General features: G+C 36.0%; 1 protein-coding gene across 2 annotated transcripts; it reads right to left on the bottom strand.

Moving 5' to 3' along the window:
• Positions 1-1,284: 1,284 nt before the first annotated feature.
• On the bottom strand, positions 1,285-23,302 carry LOC137009523 (glutathione hydrolase 7). Of its 2 annotated transcripts, none has more exons than XM_067371812.1 (16): positions 23,187-23,302; positions 20,319-20,515; positions 19,989-20,215; positions 17,098-17,249; positions 16,164-16,278; positions 15,936-16,003; positions 13,375-13,448; positions 10,719-10,912; positions 10,440-10,527; positions 9,360-9,487; positions 8,190-8,278; positions 7,887-8,039; positions 7,259-7,376; positions 4,493-4,630; positions 4,300-4,399; positions 1,285-3,876 (listed from the first exon to the last, which is right to left on the bottom strand). In XM_067371812.1, the coding sequence occupies exons 2-16, from the start codon at positions 20,506-20,508 to the stop codon at positions 3,707-3,709; spliced, it is 2,004 nt and encodes a 667-aa protein (XP_067227913.1). In that variant the 5' UTR covers positions 20,509-20,515; positions 23,187-23,302; the 3' UTR covers positions 1,285-3,706. The 2 variants fall into 2 exon arrangements, with proteins under 2 accessions (XP_067227913.1, XP_067227912.1); XM_067371811.1 differs by lacking the exon at positions 23,187-23,302 and adding an exon at positions 22,590-22,983.
• Between the last annotated feature and the right edge of the window lie 1,260 nt (positions 23,303-24,562).

Genomic DNA, 24,562 nt, shown 5'->3' on the forward strand with positions numbered 1-24,562 from the left:
ACAAAAAAAAAAAAAAAACAATTGGAGTGATATCTTGTTTTTATGTTAGTGTAAAAAAAAAAAGTCACACTCAGGATCTTTGGGGTCTCCACAGACCCCAGGCAACAAAATATAATTTTGTAACAAAATAATTGTTTAAAAAAAAATAAAAAATAAATGTAATTTTACTCTGTTTATTTATGTTTTTCTTCATATTTGTGTAGTTTTTGGAGGATTTATCATATATTTTAAATTTATATAAATAAATAAATGTTTCGTTTTGTTATGCAAAATCAGCTTTTTATGTAAAATTCACTTTATAAAAGACCCACATTTCTACCTTTCATTCATGGGGATAACATGAATATATTCTTATATTATTATATTATAAATTATAATTTGACATGGTTTAGTGTAAGATTTTAGCCCATCTTTTGGAAAATGCAGATGTAAAAGTAAAAAAAAACTATTACTTTTACCAGTAGATGGCTGCAGAGCTCCACTATTTGCTATGTGTTATTTGACTGACTGAAAGATATCTTTTCACAAGTATTTTTCAGTTGGATTTATATCTAAATATTATGAAATCACAATTATGACAATAAAAAATACTTTTTGTCAAAGTTTAGCATTTTTTTTTTTTTTTTTTGTGTTGAAAAAACGTTTTTCAAAAATGTTAATTTTGAGGATGAATTTTGTCCATTTTCTAAGTGGGGTCTCATCATAATGTAACAATATTGAAAAAATGATTTGTTTTATTACAAAAATACTAAACAAATTTTTATTGTTATAATTGTGATATGAATCCAACTGAAAAATACTTGTGAAAAGATATCTTTCAGTCAGTCAAATAGCACATAGCAAATAGTGGAGCTCTGCAGCCATCTACTGGTAAAAGTGATCTTTTTTTTTACTTTTAAATCTGCATTTTCCAAAAGATGGGCAAAAATCTTACACTAAACCATGTCAAATTATTCATGTTATCCCCATGAATGAAAGTTAGAAATCTGGGCCTTTTATAAAGTGAATTTTACATAAAAAGTTGTTAAAAATATGATAAATCCTCCAAAAACTGTACAAATGTTGAGTAAAAACATTAATAAACAGAGTAAAATTACATTTGTTTAAAAAAAAAAAACAATTATATTGTTAAAAAATTACATTTTGTTGCCTGGGGTCTGTGGAGACCCCAAAGACCCTGAGTGTACTTCCCAAACGAAGAGCGCACAAGGGTTAAGCAACAGGAGGCAGGAGCACCAAAACAATGAGCTTGGAAATAATGCAACGAAACTAGACCTACACTACATATAAATATTTATTCTTCATCCTGGTCACTCTCATTGTAAAGCTACTAAGCACAACAGTAACGCTGTTACAGTGCAATTATGATCAGTTGTGGCAACAAAAAAAATCACTAAAATCACTGTCATAAAGTCAACTGATTGTCTCTCACTCGCAGAAGAAAATTATGTGCGTAGCAAACATTCAAGACATGAATTTCACTGTTTCCACATAAAAGAGAAAATTAATTAAAATTACATCAGCAAACTGACATTAACAATTTAAAATAAAAACGGTTGAACCAAATAACAATTATAGCATATATTAAATTGCTTATGAAAGGCTATGACACACATACCTGTAGGAAAATCCATCTTATTTATCATATTTTACAAGTGATCTTCTCTTAGCTTCATTCATTATAGGTAACTTCCCTTTTGATTGGCTAATAAAACAAGACTATATATTTACCATTTTGTTACCACCAAACCCTCTAATATAATCAATAAATAATATACAACACAATTAATTTGTAAACAGTAGCATTTGCAGTACACTGTCTGTCAATGCAAGAATGTCAACTTCACTTTCATTCAATCTTCATGCAGGCCTAACAGCTACACATATTTGTGAAGCTACTCCTTCATGAAGACTTCAGATCAGTAGACCTTGCAAGACATGAAAAAAATCCTTCCATTTTCCTTTTTCTACCCCTGGAGTCATTCGCATAAGGCATATTCCTACTCAATCCTCAAGGAACTAGTAATAAATAAAAACAGACTTACTGAAATATGCAGTACAAGTTAAAAGTTTGGACACACTTTAATGAGTATGTTTCTTATAAATCCAGTGGAGTGTGAAGGGAAAGCAGACAACATGAGTCCAGCATACCTGGAACATCTTCAGTATGGTTTATTGATCATTTTGTAAGCATCCCATGATGAAGTTTTTTGAGAGTAGTGAGCTAAGCTGAACTCTGGATAAAGGAATACGCTTAAATATTTAGAGTTGTTCAACATTTTCAGGTAGAGCTGCGCAATTAATCGTTAAAAGATCACAATCTCGATTCAAACACCAATGCAATTTTATTCCTAAATGACAGTGATTCGCCTGCATCTATTAAACCTCTGATCACAGCAAACTTTCAAATCTGCATTAGTGCTTCTGCTGATCCAGACAGCAGTTGTCATGTTAAGGTCTGAAAAAGCTTCACAATCTGCCTTTCTAACCACACCCTATCATTATTTCTGTTACAATAATTCAAATTATCACAAATGTACTGGGATTAAAGTTTATAGTTCTGATATAAACACTGATGTCTACGGTAGCGATCAAAATAGAGCAAATCATCTTTTGAAATTAACTTGACGCTTCAAAAAATATTGTATCAGTTACATCTTTACACCAGTAGGTGGCGACAAGAGACTTTTTAAATGTATTTGTCATTGAACCCTTCATTCAAGAGATTCTTCAAAACTGCTGATTCATTCAGTAATGAAACAAGTGAAGTATTTATGAGTGAGTCATTGAATCATTCATTCAAGAGATTTGTTCAAAAAGCCAATTCGTCCAGTAATGAAACAAGTGAACTCTTCATGAGCGAGTCATTGAATCATTCATTCAAGAGATTCTTCAAAAACACTGATTCATTCAGTAATAATATAAGTGAAGTCTTTTTGAGCGAGCCATTAGGTGTGTTCGGCTTGAAGCGGCGCTGCGCAGATTGATCGGTGTATATTATCAAAGTACCGCGAGAGCGATTCGAAAGCATACCGAGCCATCTACTCTCTAATGGCTCTCGGGATACTTTGATCTCGGGACACTGATCGATCCATGCAGCGCCACTTCAAATTGAACGCACCTAATGAATCATTCATTCAACCGATTAAAAGAAGTATTCAAATTAATTAAATATTTTTAAACAGACTACAGCTAAATTAACATTTTGTCAGAACCTCTAGTAAATGAGTATTTTAGTTGTCCATTTAGAATCATATAAAATAATAATGTCAATTTAGCTAGAATCGTGCAGCTCTATTTTCTCATCACTTCTCATGCCTCAATAAATAATGAGTAGTTATGTCCAAATGTTTTGACAGGTACTGTATGTGTCAGAGCAGTTTACATGCTCAAACTATATCATAATCCTGTCTTGTGTGATAACATAGCAGTGTCATGAAGTGTAGTTCTTGAAATCTTTAGGTAAATAACGAAAAACACTGCAGTCTTACTGCCTTTCACAAGCTGTCATTATCATGTGCGCATGCAAGCTGTTTTTCTCTGTGTTTGTGGTTCATTTCCATCTATTTTCCTTATCAACAGGAGTGTTTACTCGCTTTACTCTGTGCTCTACAACCTCATAACCAGTCCATTTAGTGCACAAACAGTATGACAGTACAGTCCTGCGACCATCTACAAACTCCAGAGTGTGTGAATGTGTGTGAATCTAGGGCATGGACATGGACATTGCAGAGGCGTCGGTGCTGCGCGGGTCCTTCACGCCGATGATCAGGTCGTTGGTCCTGCGGGTTCCTTCCACCAGCGAGATGATGTCCACCTTCTGCACATCATGGCCTTTCTGTATCAGAGACATCACATCTGCCTCCAGAAAATTAGCTGGACAGATAAAAGAAGAATTAATGTGGACCCTAGTTAAAAAAAAAAAAATACCTATGCCAAAATCTATTTAAAATACATTTATTTCATACTAAGTATGCTTCAAATACATTGACATATAAAGTATATCTTTAGTTGGACCCCAGCACTACTTCCGCACTATTAAAGTGCATCAAGTACAAAATTAGGTGTTCCAATTTAGCAGACTAAGAATACCAAAAGTACAATTGCAGGGTATTTTTATTTAGCACATAAATATGTAAATGTTTACTTAGCACAGGAATAAATTACATTTTAAAATATATTACAATAGAAAACAGTTACTTTAAATTGTAATAATATTTCACAGTATTACTGTTTTTACATTAAATAAATGTACAGACTATTACTATTATGTAGTAATATAATAGTTTTTTAACTTACAGTCCAGCAGGAGGGTGTTGTTCTGGATGAGAGGATGGAGTCTCCCGTACGACACACTGTCACTCATGTTTTTGCGTGATGACAAAACATTAATCAAAACCTGCAAAAACACACCAGAATAAGCGGTTAGTCACTAAGGTCAGTACTTTAAAGAAATGTGCTAGAGTACTTCTACAAAGCAATGAGGACTGACCTGAGCGATGCCACTCAGGGCGCGGTCGCCGTTAGAGGAGCCCAGGGCGATGTAGGTGCCGCACAGCCCTAAGGATGGCCTCACGGCCACGGGCGTCAGGAAAGAGGCCGGCCTCTTGCCCGGCTCAACGCTGTTACGCTGATGATAACATGCAGCATGTTACAATCGTGACAGACACCACTTACTGAAAAAATTATTGTAATCTTAAAGGGTTAGTTCACCCATAAATGAAAATGATGTCATTAATGACTCACCCTCATGTCGTTCCACACCCGTAAGACCTCCGTTCATCTTCAGAACACAGTTTAAGATATTTTAGATTTAGTCCGAGAGCTTTCTGTCCCTCCATTGAAAATGTATATACGGTATACTGTCCATGTCCAGAAAGGTAATAGAAACATCATCAAAGTAGTCCATGTGACATCAGTGGGTTAGTTAGAATTTGTTGAAGCATCGAAAATACATTTTGGTCCAAAAATAACAAAAACTACGACTTTATTCAGCATTGTATTCTCTTCCGGGTCTATTGTCAATCCGTGTTCACAACTCCGCTGCTGCTTCTTCTTCTTTCCTGTTTTATGGCGGTTGGCATCTAGCTTATTGGTGCATTACCGCCCCCTTCTGCTCCGGAGTGTGGTTCACGACTCCGCAGTGACGCTGCTGATGTAAGACGCTGCTGACGTGTTATCCGGTGCGCCTGAGCTTTGTTTACAGTCTGAGGGAGATGCACGCTGTATTCAAGCTATTCTACATTGTTTGTATTTTGGTATTGCTATATTTTTTTAAAATGGTGGGTAAGTGTGCATGTCGCGGATGTCCTAATCGCCAAAAACAACCACGGTGACGTAAAAGTGCATTACCAACGCCGACAGATGAAAGGATTCAATGGAATCAATTCAATTGAAAGGATTCCAGAAGAGAAGACAATGCTGAATAAAGTCGTAGTTTTTGTTATTTTTGGACCAAAATGTATTTTCGATGCTTCAAAAACTTCTAACTGACCCTCTGATGTCACATGGACTACTTTGATGATGTTTTTATTACCTTTCTGGACATGGACAGTCTACCGTACATACATTTTCAATGGAGGGACAGAAAGCTCTCGGACTAAATCTAAAATATCTTAAACTGTGTTCTGAAGATGAACGGAGGTCTTACAGGTTTGGAACGACATGAGGGCGAGTCATTAATGACATCATTTTCATTTATGGGTGAACTAACCCTTTAACAGTAAAAGTCTAAAAATACTATGGTAAAAACCTGTTAATCGATTAACAACGCTCCCTTACTCTACCCTTGTGAGAAAGTATGTATTTGTGTGTATGACACTGTGGCACCTTCATATACACTGCCATTCAAAAGGTTGGGATCTGTTAGATTTTGTAAATGTTTTTAAAAAGAAGTCTCTTGTGCTCACCAAGGCTGCACTTATTAGATTAAAATAAAAACTAAAAAAATACAGTAATATTGTGAAATATAATTACGGTCACCATTATGTTCAGTTTAGCTCAGTTCTTGGACTTTTAGTTTGTATTTCCTCAGTTTCTGTTTTCTTTTGTTTGTATTCCACTTCCTAGTTGCTATGGTCACTGTCATTATGAGTTTGTAGAGTTCATCTGTGTTTGATTAATTATCTTGCTTGAATCAGTACTTAAGTTCCGTTTTCTTCTCAGTTCACTGTTGGTTGTTGTGTGTGTTATACACACTGTTGTACCTACCATCTCTGATTAATAAAACCCTCTTACGTTTTTATATCTAGTCTTCAGTCTTCTGCTGACCGTGACAATTACAGTTTAAAATAAATGTTTTCTATATGAATATATTTTAATAATAATAATATATAATATAAATATATAATTTATTCCTGTGATCAAAGCTGAATTTTCAGCATTATTACTGCAGTCTTCAGTGTCACATGATCCTTCAGAAATCATTCTGATATGCTGATTTGATGCTTAAGAAACATTTATTATTATTATCAATGTTGAAAACAGTTGCATATGATTTTGTCAGGATTCTTTGATGAATAGAAAGTTATAAATAGAAAGCTATTGTAACATACACTACTGTTCAAATGTTTGGGGTCAGTAGGAAGAAATTAATATTTTTATTCAGCAAGGATGCATTAAATTGATCAACAGTGACAAAAAATAATTAACAAAAGATTATTAAAAAAGATTCTATTTCAAATAAATGCTGTCCTTATGAACTCTCTATTCATTAAAGAATCCTGACAAAAAAAAAAAAAAATGATGCAACCGTTTTCATCATTGATAATAATAATACATTTTTCTTCAGCATCAAATCAGCAAATAAGAATGATTTCTGAAGGATCATGTGACCCTGAAGACTGAAGTAATGATGCTGAAAATTCAGCTTTGATCACAGGAATAAATTACATTTTACAACATTCACATAGAAAACAGTTATTTAAAATTGTAATATTCACAATATTAATTTTTTTTTTTTTCTATTTTTAATCAAATAAATGCAGCCTTGGTGAACAGAAGAGACTTATTTTAAAAACATTCGAAATCTTATATATTTACCTCCGATTATGGAAAAGGTTTTTAAGGTTGTCAGTTTATTATAGAAGTTACAGCACCTTTTAAACCAAATGGCAAAACAGGATGACGTTTTAATTACAAAAAAAAAATAAATAAAAAAAATCAATGGATGCAGAAAATAAAAATCATTCAAAATCGAAATTACAAGGTTTGGTAAAGCGTGTGCCCGTTTTTGCCATGCGTAGGCATCCTAGCGTACCTGATTGAATGCTGCTGAGCCATGGGTTTTATTGGGCCAAGAGAAGTCCAGAATTTGACTGTTAAGGAGAATCCCAGAGGGAGTCACAATACGACTTCCAAACGGCCGGTTTAGCGAACTAGGAACAAAGTGTAAATTAAATTATTCATGAATGTAAATCAACAATTTGTTTAGCATAAGTCAGGGATGTCCAATCCTGCTTCTGGAGGGCTATTTTCCAGCTTCAACACACTTACCTGTAAGTGTCTAGTGATCCTATGTCACTATGTTTACTTAGGATTGGACTGCACACTATAGGGCATTACATACAGTCAAACAAAAATTTTTTCAGACATTTTATATATATTTTTACTAGTAGTAGGTGCAGGACACTATAGTTCATTTATGTAAGTGAGAATAGCAAAATAAAAGTAAACTGTGACATATTATACCCAAAAAATCTTCAAACTGTGGACTACCAATTTTTTTCTGACACAGTTTAACTCTGAAATATTGTCACATTGTATTACCCTTTTTTAAACGATAGTGAATAAACTGTAATAATGAATGAAACGTTCAAGGTGTCTGAATAAATTTTGGTTTGACTGTATATAAAAACACTCTCTTACAGCCTTGTAATGTAACCCACCTCATAACAGACACTATCAAGTCATCAGTGCCCATGATCATGAGCTGGCTGGCAACAGCACCCTCCTGCACCTCGTATGATGGGACGTAATGTTCGGCGGGTGACGCAAGCGAATCGCTGATCATTTGGCGGAGAACAGCGGCCCGGGTTTTACTGTCAAAGGCAGTGAATGTTAAGCCAATGTCATTGAAACAAAAAAGAGAAAATTACTGTGAATAAACTGATCACTGCCTCAAACACACACAATTAGAAAACATTTTTTGAGTGTAATTATTGTTTGAATAATTTTGGCTCAATATTCACCTTAGCATCTCTGCCACCAACTCAGAAACAGAGGAATCGAACATGGAGTCTCCCAGTCCACTGGCTTGAGACAATGCAATCTTCATTGACTACATGTTGAGCAAATGAAACAGACAGGAATATTTAAAGAATATTACATGAGCCTGAGCGCTGCTGTGCACCAGGGTTATTACTAAAAACAATTTTAAAATCAACTGAAATAAAATACAATATTAGCCCTGATGCTGTTTGGTCAATTTTGAAAACCCCCCAAAAAATTTACGTTTAGTTTTTTTATTTCAGGTTTTGGCACTTGCTTTGTGAGCAAAAAAAACAAACAAACAAACAAACAAACAAAAAAATCATGATTTGAAAAGGTTAAATGGTCCTGAAAAAAATAGTCACACTTGTATTGTTCGCAGTCAAAAATGAGCGCATTGGAAATGAATGGAAGACGAATTTCATTTAGTGGAAACATTTGGTACTGCGCACAAACAAAATCTTACTGAAAGCTAATTTTTTGAGATATCAACCTCAAATTTGCAACACAGCTTGTTTAGATTTATGGCTTTGATTTTATCACAGTTTTAGAGTAAAACATGTTTTTCATATAAAATTGAAAATGCTATCTTTGTTAATTTTTCATAACATTAAATGTAAAATTGTATCACTTTTTCACTGCATCAATAATCTGCCAAGTGTCATTTTTAAAAAGAAACCAAATATAAGTCTGTGCTCCAAAGCATTCAAGATTTATGAAGTTTAAGTTGGAAATTTCCTTTTTTTTTTTTTTAGGTTCATGCTCAAAAAGTGAATAAATGGATTATAACTTCTGCATTACTATAATTTAGTACCGTAAAATCTCCTAAAAATACTAATATATATTATATATATACACACTGATTGTAAATCAGCTCAAATTTTGTTTTCCAACTCACAGTGTCAATCACAACCAGCTCAACTAGGCAAAAACTCATAAATTCACTTAACCTAGGTATAAAAAAAGATGTTAACACAGAGTAAAGCATATCGTAAAAGCCTGCATCTAATAGAAGAGGAAACTCTTTAGTCAGCGCAAAATACATACTGGAAAGAGCAAACAGACAATAATCTGATTATTAAGTACAAATATATCACTGTTATAAGCAATAAATCACACGTAATGTGAAGTGAGTTAAAGCGCTGTAGTACCTCAGCTATCCAGTGGTAAATTTGGCTCCTGGACACCTGGCTTGTGATGTTAAATCCCTCCAGGATGTTGAGCGCGGAGAGGAGGGCGGCTCCCGCATGGGGTGGAGGAGGAACAAACACCTGGTGGCCTGACAGAGTAATGTAAGGCAAAGCACTGTGAACCTTTCAATTAAAATACTGCTGAAACACTTAAGACTGTCGAGACAGGTGTTGATCTCACTGGAGAAATGAGCCATCAGTGACTTGAAGAAAAGACAGGCAGTCTGTAGTCTAGTCTAAATATAACTAATGTGTTTTCATAAGGCAATAATCAACTCATCAACTTTGTAATGCAAGAAGCCTTTTGGATAAAGAGATTAAACATTTTTGTGCCATGTGGTTTGAACATGAATTTGGAGTTGTTTTTTTATGAGTAAGGGGAGCAAATTGGTTATGCATATAATTAAAATTTAAGCTAAACATGCAAATGTAAAGTGTGTGTATGTAGATAAGGGAATGTCTATAGCTGACACTGCAAAAAAATGTTTCCAGTCCAAAATAGGAAAAAATTCTTAAATCAAGAAGCATTTTCTAGACAAGTAAAAAACTATTGTCTTGTTTTCAGAAAAATAAGTCAAAATTTTTCCTTAAAACAAGCAAAATAATCTGCCAATGGGGTAAGCAAAATAATCCAAATAATATTAATAATATTATGACAAAATCATATTTTTTAGTATTTTCTTTAAATGGACTACTTTAACTTTTAATTCAGTCAATTTCCATACAGATATCTTTACCTAAGAATGACTATTGTGTACTTTACAAAATACTGCTGAACTTCCACCTGCAATTCTTGTCCACCCAGTTCTGAGAAGTGAAATAGCAATAATAATTGTGCACTAAAGAAATTGATACAGGCTAAAGCAGAAGTTTTTATTGCTCTACAGTTTGGAGTTTCTGCTTCACAGCTGTGAAGGTCAACAGAGACCTAAACTACTGCAATTAATCAAGTAATAAACTGCAACAGACAAAATTTTAAAGACCTATAGGGTCTTTTACAGCTGCTTAGTATAAACTTGACATGAAATGGGTATTATTTACCCTGGTAAAGAGTTTGCAGTGGCTTCTCTATGATAGTGGAGTAGTTTTTGAAATCATCCTCTGTCAGCACACCTCCTTTAGCTTGAACCTGGTCACAAAAACACATAATAATGTAACTATTATAATATGTTCTGTGCTATTAGTTATTGGTAGCACAATTAAATTATCTGCAAAATGGTTAAAATGGCAGTGCTTGAAAGCATTTAAATTAAAAATGAAAAATATTAATAAATATTATAATAGCATATAAATAATACTAAAGTAACACTTGAGACATACCACTGATGTCATTTCCTGAGTCAGATTCCCATTGTAGAACTCTGAGATTCCATTGGCTGCAATCTTGTCCAAAATTGCAGCTAAATCCAGCCGTTTAGTGAAAAGTCCCGCGAGTGGAGCCTGACCTTTAGGCAGGAACAGATCTCTGAATGCATCCGAAACATTTTGCTCCTTCACTTTAGACAACGCATCAGCTGTGGAAAGATGAAGGGACTTACACCAAACTGCTTTAAAGTCAACATAAAAACAAAAAATTCACACATTTACTTTTCTTAAAAGCATCAAAGGTTTCTGTTAACACTTGTTTGAACAAGCATTGAGCAATGTATCTAACCACAATCATATCTGTTGAACGCGTGAAGGCAATGGCCAATCAGAAGTGCTAGTCAGTCAGTTAGTCAGAATAGTCCGCACTGTATTGCAAACTGTATTTAAAGACCCCCCGTGGTGAAAATCAAGTTTTTAATGTTGTTTACATGTAGTGTTTTTAATATGTTTTAATACAAACCATGTGCAAATTCATCAGTCAACACCATTGCTGAGTATTTTCTCCTTACAACTGCAGTAAACCAAAGACAGTCCCAAAATCACGGTCTGAAATTGCCCCCCATTTACTACCATCACAAACATGTTGTAACCAATCATGTTAACTTGTGGGCGTTCTTTAGCATATAATTACAATACTGCGAGGCAGGGGAGTCTAAAGAAAGGCCAGGTAATCATGCTATATTTTTCTGTTGATATGAAAAATCATGTACATTTAGGAATATATAGTGGGTGAATTATGTATATGATGTACACTATATTGCCAAAATTATTGGGACATCTCTCCAAATCACTGAATTCAGGTGTTCCAATAACTTCCATGGACACAGGTGTATAAAATCAAGCACCTAGGCATGCAGACTGCTTCTACAAACATTTGTGAAAGAATGGGTCGCTCTCAGGAGCTCAGTGAATTCAAGCATGTTACCGTGATAGGTTGCCACCTGTGTAATAAGTCCATTTGTGAAATTTCCTCACTACTAAATATTCCACGGTCAACTGTTAGTGGTGTCATAAAGTGGAAGCAATTGGGAACAACAGCAACTCAGCCACAAAGTGGTAGGCCACATAAAATCACAGAGCGGGGTCAGCGCATGCTGAGGCACACAGAGCACAGAAGTCGCCAACTTTCTGCAGAGTCAATAGCTACAGACCTCCAAACTTTGTGTGGCCTTCAGATTAGCTCAAGAACAGTATGTAGAGAGCTTCATGGAATGGGTTTCCATGGCCAAGCAGCTGCATCCAAACCTTACATCACCAAGTGCAATGCAAAGCGTCGGATGCAGTAGTAAAGCACGCCGCCACTGGACTCTAGAGCAGTGGAGACGTGTTCTCTGGAGTGACGAATCACGCTTCTCTATCTGGAAATCTGATGGGCGAGTCTGGGTTTGGCGGCTGCCAGGACAACGGTACTTGCCTGACTGCATTGTGCCAAGTGTAAAGTTTGGTGGAGGGGGGGATTATGGTGTGGGGTTGTTTTTCAGAGATTGGGCTTGGACCCTTAGTTACAGTGAAAGGAACTCTTAATGCTTCAGCACACCAAGACATTTTGGACAATTTCATGCTCCCAACTTTGTGGGAACAGTTTGGGGATGGCCCCTTCTTGTTCCAACATGACTGCACACCAGTGCACAAAGCAAGGTCCATAAAGACATGGATGAGCGAGTTTGGTGTAGAGGAACTTGACTGGCCTGCACAGAGTCCTGACCTCAACCCGACAGAACACCTTATGGGATGGATTAGAGCGGAGACTGTGAGCCAGGCCTTCTCGCCAACATCACTGCCTGACCTCACAAATGCGCTTCAAGAAGAATGGTGAAAAATTCCCATAAACACACTCCTAAACATTGTGGAAAACCTTCCCAGAAGAGTTGAAGCTATAATAGCAGCAAAGGGTGGGCCAACTCCATATTAAACCCTACGGATCAATGGGACGTCATTCAAGTTCATGTGCATGTAAAGGCAGGCGTCCCAAAAGTTTTGGCAATATAGTGTATATTATCATCTCATATTATGCGTCCGATGTTGTAGAGAGTGATTCATAAAAAGCATTGCCATTCTGATACTTCTACTGAGATGAGCCTGTATAATTCACTCTTCCACTTCTTCTGAATCAGTTTCTGGTTCAAACATATATGGCTGAATTAAACCAGTATTTCCACTTGCCACTGTGCAGTGTTTACTACAGTAAAGTTGACCGAGTGGATTTCTGAGCTGGTGTGAGTGAGTGGAGGCGGGGCTAATTTGCATATTCATAGCAGTGTATACTAAATGAAGCAAGGCTGTAGCATTGCATTCAAGCTATTTTAAGGCATAAAGAAATTATTTTCATAGGAAAAACGTTTAAATAATATGTCATTTTGGTGAGTTTTAAGGGATAAAATTATTAACTACAGGCAGACTTAAATGCGCAAAGGAATTTGAAACAGTTAAAACCAACGGATAAGAAAAAACAGGACAAACATATTTAAAGTACTTAATTCAACAGTTTTCACTCTGGTACCGAAATAAGTACAGAGAACTGCAAAATCTTACTGGTATAGGCACAGACTACTGAAACTTTTGGTACTATGACAACAGCCCTACTGTGTCACGTGTGTTGTGTGCTCACCCAGCTCGTGCGTAATGTTGAATCCATTCCTTGCCACATCTGCAGCCATAGTGATGACATCCTTCCATGACATTCTAGAGGAGAGGGAACATGCTACAATGTGAAGCTGTTGATAAAATTTATAAAAATATGAAAAATAACTCTATTTCTCACTAAGAAGTCTACTATTTGTTTGTGCGCAACTTCAAGTGGGTGCACAATATGATCTACTGTATAGGACTTAAAAATTAACCTCAATATCACAAAACCACAAGTAGAAGTCTCATTTCCTGCCAGTTGCATAAACATAGCCATTATGTTAAGACAGTGTCTTAAGATCTAGTACGACCCACTAGAAGTTAGTCAAGGGGCAGCAAATCTTACTATTTAGTATCAAATTAGGACAATCTACATTATGTAACTGACTTAAGTTAGAGTTATGAACAAAACAATTTGATGACTAACTTGTAAGACTAGTCTTAGTGGTTTATGCAACCAGCCCCAGGTGGATAAAATGCCTAGAGTAGTCTTACAATTTAGCAAGCTCATAGTTTTTCTTTAAGACTGTTCATAAGTTTGTTTTTTTTTTAAATTCTGATAATTTAAAACATGCCGTTTTCACAGGCAAAAAAAGGTCCATTGTCTACTGTCAATAGTATAGCGATGTATGAAGCACAGCTCACACAGAAGTCACTTTCAAACAAAGCAGCTTTCTGATGGTCAACATGGCGAATATGTGTGACCAACTTGAAACTGTTGCTAAATATGCACGTTGAAATCACGTGACATTTGCGAACATGTGGATTTCTAAACACTGGATGAACAGATTTTGAACAGAAAACACCTGCCTGAAACGCCCTGTTTGCAGTTCTTCTATTATTTCTGTGACATAGTTACATGCAACACATTCGTATAATGCCCGCCTACTGGCTGCTTTGGACTGTCCTCAAAAAACAGTTGGGTTAGTGATTCTTCTCTCTTGAGATGATGCTGTTTTTTTGTTTTGTTTTTTCACTGCAAGGGCACTGCATGGACTTCCAAGACCAACAGCACTGATATTATACGTTTTACAGTTGCTCATAAAGCCTCGGAAGCTGAAAACCCATTATGGTAAAATTCCAAATGTTACAATTCCAACACGCTCTAAGCCAGGGGTTCCCAAACCTTCCCATTCCAGGACCCACCTAAACAAGACCCACCTAAACAAGACCCACCTAAACAAGACCCACCTAAACAAGACCCACCTAAACAAGACCCACCTAAACAAGACCCACCTTGCGGGTTGGAAGGGAGACTTTATCAATAAACCACCAGGAAACAAAGCCTTTGTGAAGCCAAACCCCCTCATGGAAAAGAAAAACCGAGCACTTACCATGATCAACTAAACACAGGATTTAAAAAAAAAAAAAAAGTATGTGAAGTTTGCAGCACCATTGTTGCAGTAAAATTGCACAACATTCTTGAATAAATCATTTATTAGATGCACGCCGGTCTGTTATCGTAGCGACATCGACTTAACATTTTCACGCCCCTTAACATGATGCAGAACAAAACGAACTGTGATAGGTTGTTTTACATGTCAGTCAGACGGCCTCTCTGCGGTTCTCGGCCAATGCAAGTTACTTTACTCTGCCGTCAGTCTGAAGCTCTGCCTAAACAAGATTAATAAAACACAGACCTACAACAAAATTAGAAAAAATTAGAGTTGGGGGAACTTTGCTGTATTTTTTTTTTTAAATATAACCCCATGACAACAAAGTTTTATTTACTTAAGTAATCCATTGTGTTATCGTGTTCATGATCAGACATACCACTGTATAATGCACATATATATTTATAGCATTAGAGTAGATGAAATATGTCCATAAAAACTTGAAACATGCTTGCTCTGAACTGATATGAACTGTGATTCACGCTGCAAGTGTTATTAAACTCATGACGGTGCTCAGCACAAAAAAAAGGCTCTCATGCTCGTTCTGTGTGTACATGTGAAATGCGTTTTACTGACATATTTTCATATTTTGCCCTAGACTAAACAGTTTTTTGTTTTTTGGCCTGTGCGTGTCATTCACTGAAATGTAAATTGAAAGGATGGGCTTTAAAGAGACAGGAACTAAAACAGAACATTTGAGGCAGAAGGTGAAAAGAGGTGCTGCAGCAACGTACAGTATTGGAAAAATATGTTGTTTTTTGAACTCTAAAACTTAAATCATGTAAATGTACTCTAGGAGATCCCAAAGAATAAAATCATTAACTTGTAAATGAGCATAATATGGGCACTTTAAAAAGAAGCCACCTGGAGAAATGTGTTTCATGCATCTATTTTACGTTCCTCAGCTCACTCGATGTTCCTGATTGGCTGTAATTTTGATCAGTGCAGATAGAAAAAGTATCTCTCACTGGAATCTGGATATGATTCACCTGGTTAGGACACATTGTTTGTCTGAAAGTAACCTGAGATTGGTTGCTTTACATGTGCAAGCCTCTTTCTGCCTAAGTGGGCGGTTCCTAGTCAAAATAAGCTTAAGTGCAGACCAAACTTTATGCCAATAGTCACAACTCTACATGCTGTGTGAGAGTACCTTCCATACAGCTGATGAGCTTGATGTAGTCCGCTGAGCATGCCTGGAACAGCCACTGACAGACCTGACTAACAGAGGGAAAGAGACACATCAGTGACTGTAGAACAAGCACAGTGCAGATACTGTGTTTGTGAAAACACGTGCACTTATTAATTTTCTTCGGATTTTTATCATCATCATATGGCACACATTAATCCAAGATGAAAGCAGATCAAAATAAAGCATTACCCTTTGATTAAGATTCAACATCATGTCCTCGTGAATACCAGAGGGTGCCGTCTCACGGAAGTCAATGATCCGGCTCTCATTGTTTCGCATGTCATGGACGAGCATCACGCCACCACTGTGAAGAAAGCAAGTCATTTACTGTTTTTGATGACTCACCCACAAAATCAATTTCTCTATCCCTGCACACATGCCTACTTATAAAACCTTCTTTATGCTTCCTGGAATTTTTGACCATTGAATTTACATGACCTTTCCAGTTATTTGTGATTTAATGCATAAGGATAAAAAAAAATAAATAAAAAAAAAAATCCTTTAACAAAGATTTCTGGCTAGACTTTTGAAATAATATTTACACAGTTATACTTAGGGAGACATAGTACACAATTTCACATTGATTTCTGAGCAAGTTTTACTTGCAAACACTCACATAGAGATATTTAAAATATTTTACAGCAGAGCAAAAATAAATAAATTATATTTTGCAATTTTGAAATCCCATGAAATGTTTTTTCCATGTTAGTGGGAACCCTGTTTCTACTTTTCTCTAGCTTGTAATCTTTAAAAGGTTAGTTCACTCAAAAATGGTAATTCTGTCATCATTTACTCACACACAAATGATCCACTGACCATCCATTACATCAAACTTTTACATGCTTTCATATGTAAATGTAATCCATATGAATGGAGCAGTTTGATCCAAGATTTTGGAAGAGGCATGATCGGTTCATATGATAAACAGATTTAATTTACATTTTTATTCACATTGATCAGCGCACTTTCATAGAGCTCATCAAATATGGTCAATGGTAGCTCCACCACACAAGCATGTTTTAGATTCTGTTTACCAATTATCATTTTTGGATGAACCATCCCTTTAAAGTTTCCCTCACAAAATAAAAAAGACTCTTGTTAAAGACAGAACTAGTGCTCGTACCCGCCGATGCCTGAGGTGTGGGGATGGATGATGCCCAGACAGAGGGAAGCGGCTATGGCAGCATCAACACTGGACCCTTGTTTGCCCAGAACGTCAAAGCCAAGAGACGTGCAGCGGGCCACATCTGTCACCACTGCAGCTTGATTATACACCTGAGAAAAGAAGTAAAAAATAAGTAAAAGTTCTATTGGAATAGAATTTGGAATTTATCCTACACCAGTCAAAAAACTATACATTTCATTGGACAGAACAGTAATAGCACACCTTTCTCAATGAGCAAATCAATTTGAGGCATCATTCACTAAAACCAGAAAGGCACCCAAAAATGTGGTACATATGCGTTGTACATAGAAAATAGAACATATGCTAATTTGCCTCACAGGTCCATAGAAAAGCTTGAAGAAAACAAACAAATAAACAAACAAATAAATACCAACCACACCAACTACTGCTTACCTTTGGTTAACACTCTAAAAAAAATGACCAACCCAGCATAAAAAAACTACCCACCCTACCAATTATCAACCCTGTTTACCTTTGATTAACACTAAAAAAAAAAAATCTACCAACCCTGTTTACCTTTAACACTACTCCCACTATCAACCATTTTTACCTTTGATGAACACTCTAAAACATCTACCCACCCAACTACCATCCCTGCTTACCTTTGCTTAACACTCTAAAATAAACTACCCAACTAACCATCAACCCTGTTTACCTTTGATTAACTCTAAAATAAACTAACCAAATATAAACCCTGCCTACCTTTGATTAACACTCTAAAATAAACTACCCAACCAACCATCAACCCTGTTTACCTTTGATTAACACTAAAATAAACTACCCAACTAACCAACCATCCAACCCATTTACCTTTGATTAACACTCTAAAACAACTACCCACCCAACGAACTATCAACCCTGTTTACCTTTGATTAACACTCTAAAATAAACTACCCAACCAACCATCAACCCCGTTTACCTTTGATTAACTCTAAAATAAACTACCCAACTAACCAACCATCAAACCCGTTTACCTTTGATTAACACTCTAAAACAACTACCCACCCAACGAACTATTAACCCTGTTTACCTTTGATTAACACTCTAAATACACTTCCCAACTACCAACCACCAACACTGTTTACCGTTGGTTAACACTCTAAAATAAACTAACCAACTAACCAAATATAAACCCTGCCTACCTTTTATTAACACTAAAATAAACTACCCAACTAACCATCAACCACGTTTACCTTTGATTAACACTCTAAAATAAAATACCCAACTAACCCAACCATCAACCCCTTTTACCTTTGATTAACACTCTAAAACAACTACCCACCCAACGAACTATCAACCCTGCTTACCTTTGATTAACACTCTAAATACACTTCCCAACTACCAACCATGTTTACCATTGATTAACACTCTAAAATAAACTACCCAACTAACCAACCATCAACCCCTTTTACCTTTGATTAACACTAAAATAAACTACCCAACTAACCATCAACCCCGTTTACCTTTGATTAACACTCTAAAATTAACTACCCAACTAACCAACCACCAACCATGTTTACCATTAACACTCTAAAATAAACTAACCAACTAACCAAATATAAACCCTGCCTACCTTTTATTAACACTAAAATAAACTACCCAACTAACCATCAACCCCGTTTACCTTTGATTAACACTCTAAAATTAACTACCCAACTAACCAACCATCAACCCCTTTTACCTTTGATTAACACTCTAAAACAACTACCCACCCAACGAACTATCAACCCTGTTTACCTTTGATTAACACTCTAAAATAAACTACCCAACTAACCAAATATAAACCCTGCTTACCTTTATTTAACACTCTAAAATAAACTACCCAACTATAAACCATTTACCTTTGATTAACACTCTAAAATAAACTACCCATCCAACCATCAACCCTGCTTACCTTTATTTAACACTCTAAAATAAACTACCCAACTAACCAACTATAAACGTTTACCTTTGATTAACACTCTAAAATAAACTACCCACCCAACGATCTACCAACCCTGCTTACCATTGATTAACACTCTAAAATAAAAATAAACTACCCACCCAACGATCTACCAACCCTGCTTACCATTGATTAACACTCTAAAATAAAAATAAACTACCCACCCAACGATCTACCAACCCTGCTTACCATTGATTAACACTCTAAAATAAAAATAAACTACCCACCCAACGATCTACCAACCCTGCTTACCATTGATTAACACTCTAAAATAAAAATAAACTACCCACCCAACGATCTACCAACCCTGCTTACCATTGATTAACACTCTAAAATAAAAATAAACTACCCACCCAACGATCTACCAACCCTGCTTACCATTGATTAACACTCTAAAATAAACTACCCAACTAACCAACTATAAACGTTTACCTTTGATCAACACTCTAAAATAAACGACCCACCCAACCAACTACCAACCCTGCTTACCTTTATTTAACACTCTAAAATAAACTACCCAACTAACTAGCTATAAACTCTGTTTACCGATGATTAACACTGTAAAATAAACTACCCAATTAACCAAATATAAATCCAGTTTACCTTTGATTAACACTCTGACAAAAATGACCCACCCTACTAACTACCAATCTTGCTTACATTCATCAACACTCTAATAAAACTACCAACCATACCAAATCCTAACTACATATAGTTACTTCCAACCCTGGCAACATGTAGATAAAAATGATTAAAACAATAATTTATTTAATTAAATAGGCATACAACTCTGTTTTTTAAAACCAGTGCTTAACCAACAAGGCTTTATGTAATGAACAGCTTTTATTTTTTATTTATCTCTTTATTCCTGTGTGATTCACAGCACCTGTGGGTCTCCGAAGTATATCTGCATTATGAGGGCCACGGTGACCCCGGTGGCAAAGGTCAGGCAGGCAGTGATGATGACGGTCAGACCATCACGTGTGCACGCGCAATCCTGTGCCAGCGGGTCCCTGGTGGTCTCTCTCAGTGGAGAGATGTCATGTCTGGCCAAGTCAGAGGCAGAAGAGGGCAGCCGCTGCAGTCGGGCTGAATTCAGAAACAGATCAGGCTCTACATGGAGAGACAGGACAGAATTCAGGGCACGATGTGGAGCGAGCAGTTATGGGTGACCCCTCAGGGCCTAATCAGACAATCTATGATCAAATGCATTTACCCGTGTCCTGCTCACTGAGGAAGTTATCGTCATCTTTGCGTGATTTTAGGGTGTTATCGGTTGAAACATCATCTTCCGGTAGTCTTGGGAAGCTGGTGATGCTCATGTAGTCCACAGGTGAGTATGCACTGTTCAGAGCCGCATCCTTCTCAACCACTGTCACTCCCGTATCGCCTGCTGGAGTGTACATGATTTACCTGAAATCACCAATACAGGGACATGAAATTCAGCATAGTTCTGCATTCATTATGCTGGAAATTTATAGCACAATTATTTTCTTTGACATACAGAGTGTTGCAAGGATTACATATTTTTATAGGCCAAAACCCAGAAATGGACACACACACACACACATTTTGTCAAGATCTTGTATTAACAATGCAACAGTCAAGCACTCTGTAAAGTCTACTCCAACATATCCCAAACAATGATGATTTCAATTAATTTAAGGTCTTGACTCAGAGATGCCAATTCATGTGTGAAAATGATTCTTCATGCTCCCTCTCAACCATTCTTTCACACTTTGAGCCTGAATCTTGGCTATGTCATCGTGGACATGCCGACATGGTTGTTTCAGAAATTAAATGAAATAAAAGAGCTGTTGCCAAACATATAACATGCTAGAAACAATAATCACAGCAATAATGATCCAATCATAGACTCTTAAGCATTTGCCTATTTAAATCCAAACGGCGACATTTTTTGTATATAAATAAATGTACTTGATCTCCATGAGAAGGATTGGCCACCCGGGCTCTAGAGTTTTATCCGGGATAAACAGGATTTTTCTGCCGAGTGTTGATCTATTAGCTACTTTTATTTGCCTTAGTTTGACTGCATGTTTATGTACATAATTATGGGTAGCTGACACACAACTCTCCACCTAAAACAATTTTTACACAGCATTTTGCTTCTCTTTTTACATGTATCAGGTATGCCATATTTATGACCATATTTGGGTCAATGATGTGACACTACTTTTTTGTGTCCATGTGGTTTAGTTAAATTTAAAAGGGTTAAAATTTCGAAATATATTTGCAAAATAACTTGCATAGATTCTCTTTTTTGAGGACAAAGTCAAAAATGTCTGATTCAAGAGAATATTTAGGGTAATGTTTGCAAAAACGTCAATGTGGTGTAACCATAAAAACTTTGTACCAAATAATTCATCTTGTTAAAAAAGGTGAAATTCTCAATAAAGAAATTCTCAATAATAATTCTCAGAAAATAAAAGTAAATGGAACACCATTGTTCTGAATATTATAATGAATTTGGGGAATCATGTGACTCAAGTCAAATTCCTGAAGTGTCAAGGTGGTGTAACCACCTTTCAAGGAGCCATTTTGTTCAAATTGTGCAAGACCATGATGTGACATGAGTATTAACTTTTTAAAATATTCCCTTCAAGGCCATGTGCTTACATAGGTGTCCATGATAATGCCTGTCAAATTTGATTTTAAACTGAAATGTCAAATGGTGTAACTGGTTAGGGTTATTGCAAGTTATTTCTGTTATGGAGGGGTTATAGTCTAATATCCCTATTTTATGATGCTGATTAAAGATGTAATATAAAACAACCTATTTGGAACTATTTTCAAGTGTTTTTTATTGAGAATTTCACCTTTTTTAAACAAGATGAATTATTATGAAGTTTTTACGGTTACACCACATTGACATTTTTGCAATCATCCTCCAAAAATTCTCTAAAAATGAATTAAAACAGACTTGGTCCTCAAAAAAGAGAATATATGCAAGTAATTTGCTAATTTATAAATTTAATTAAACCATTTGGACACAAAAAAAATTGTCACATTTTTTAAAAATGTCACAACACAGGACCATTTCAAATGAACTAAGAGCGAATTTAAATAGTTAAAAAATAAAGACTAGTTACAGAGCTAAAATATACATTTTTCACTAATGCATTAAAAAAATCTTGATGTTTATTAAAAGAAAATAGTTTTTAAATGAATTTTGTAAACTGTCCGTTTTATTATAACTATAATGACCTCTGACATTGAGCCCTGCACTAATTTCGCCATATAACACAAAATTGTAAAACAAAACTGATCTGAAATCAGAATTTAACACTTCTAGTATAACATAATATCACAGGCCTCCCTCCATCGTTTATTCACTGACAGCAATGAAGGCCTGGTATATGTTCGTTTAGCTAATATCGACAGCATCGTCTGCTGCCTACAGGCGATATCTAGAAAATACAATTTGTCATGAAAATTAGTCGATATGCTATAATAAAACACATCATACCATACAAAACAGGAAATGTAAGTGAAGAGCTGGCGCTGTCTGGATGAATCAGCTCCCCTTCACAACATCACTGTAGAGTTACAGATCACCTCCGAAAAGATCTCAAAATAATCAGTGTCGACTGATATAAGTTACATCCGCATGGGCTTTCTTTCGTCAGACACAACATCAAAACAAACCGGCGAGATGCGCAACGTTAAACAGCCCAGTCAACGCGACTAATTTCTTCCATCTGTATTTACATCCGTGACTCGGAGATCAGAGCTGTGTCATGTAAACAGCTGATTTACGTTACTCGTTGCCTTTTTTCACACGGATACGGAGCAGAAAACCCGAAGGATCAGCTGACATCATCACTGCAATGTTAAAGACGCAGGTGCGCGGGCGTGTACGTGTGACGCGTTTTTATTTTGTTCAAAATACCAAGACTGAGCAAGGGAATAAAACAGAACAGAACACAACGGTCTTGAGATGCTCTTCAAAGATTGCGTATTGTTTTCGTTTTTTTTTTTCCTTCTAAAACGGCCCAGTCTAACGTACATTAGCAATTAAACAAAAGCAATACTGTTTTAAATCCAGCCTTTCCATCATACTTACAGGTGAAATGTGCGGTTCAGTTCCTTTTTCACATATTAGTCCTGGTGAATTAGTGCATTGATTTCTTTAAACGAATCAAACACTGCGCATGCGTCACACCTCGGAGCGAAGAGACGCTTATCCTGCAGAACAGGTTCATCATCAACCCTCTGGAGAAGGTGTGTGCGTGTAATTAAATGCACGCCAAACACACTGAGGTTTCACAGAAAACAATGTTGGTGTAATTAGTAAGTTTACACTGTAGCTAACCCTTATTTACCTAGCAGGCATCGCAAACAAAATACTAGCTAGCTACATGTACCATGGTAGCATTGTGGTATTCTTTGAAATGATTTGTATATTTATATATAGACAGGGTTGGGCAAAAATACATCAAAATGTATTTTAAAATAAAATCCCAAATACCTTAATTTTAAGTGTATCAAAATAAACTACAAAATACAGCAGCCATACCATGTATCAAAATAAACTACTGTATTTTTGTATTTTAAAAATACTGAAAAATACTTTTACAACGGAGCATGAAAAAAACAAAAATAATAAAATAAATATATATATATACATATATATATATATATATATATATATATATATATATATATGTGTGTGTGTGTGTGTGTGTGTGTGTGTGGGTGTGTGTGTGTGTAATACACTCACACACTAGAACAATATATTTTGTTGACATGTGTATTTACATAATCCCAAATGTTGGGAATTTGAAAAAAGAAAAAGAATGCTTAAATCCAGAGAAATAAGCAATTTTAACCAGGACACAATTGATAGGCGATGCACTGTGGCTGTGTGTCACCTGTCAATGACATCATACCCGTGTTACCCTCAGGTTCTGGTTTTATTTTGCAGAAACCATGGAAACACCAAAGACACATTATATTTCTCATCTGTCTAATAAAACATATGTTTTATTAGACAGATGAGGAACTGTTTGGATTAATTCATTGACAGAAAACTAATCATGTTACATAGCTTCTTGTTACCGCGATTACCATGTTTAAGCATCACTAATATTGATCTAGCTTACTGCAGTGTGCAACAATTGTCTCATAGCACCTGCCAAGTGAACGCAGAGTAGCATTATAACAACTTTCAACACACAAATGTATCTAATATGATAAACAATGCTGCGTTACCCCACATACGCTAGCCTGAAAAAAGCAGATAGTGGCGACTGTGGCATAATAAAAGTTCCGCTGCACTCAAGATATGTCGCGCTCGTCTCTCATTAGCACAGTAAAAGTAATAATCTCATCCATGAACATATTTCTGTCCCATCCCGATTCTTTTCCACTGGCTGTAGACGTGAAGACAACACAACCCATGATTCCACAAAATTAAGGATAAGAGACCTCTAGTGGCAA

This window comes from Chanodichthys erythropterus, chromosome 20, assembly GCF_024489055.1.
Source record: "Chanodichthys erythropterus isolate Z2021 chromosome 20, ASM2448905v1, whole genome shotgun sequence".
NCBI classification, from domain to species: domain Eukaryota; kingdom Metazoa; phylum Chordata; class Actinopteri; order Cypriniformes; family Xenocyprididae; genus Chanodichthys; species Chanodichthys erythropterus.

Coding starts and splice junctions, on each gene's coding strand:
- LOC137009523 (XM_067371812.1), bottom strand. CDS start 20,508: ATGTACACTCCAGCAGGCGATACGGGAGTGACAGTGGTTGAGAAGGAT. Junction 16,279..17,097: donor CACACCTCAGGCATCGGCGG/GTACGAGCACTA, acceptor CTTTCTTCACAG/TGGTGGCGTGATGCTCGTCC. Junction 4,400..4,492: donor CCCTGAGTGGCATCGCTCAG/GTCAGTCCTCAT, acceptor GTGTTTTTGCAG/GTTTTGATTAATGTTTTGTC.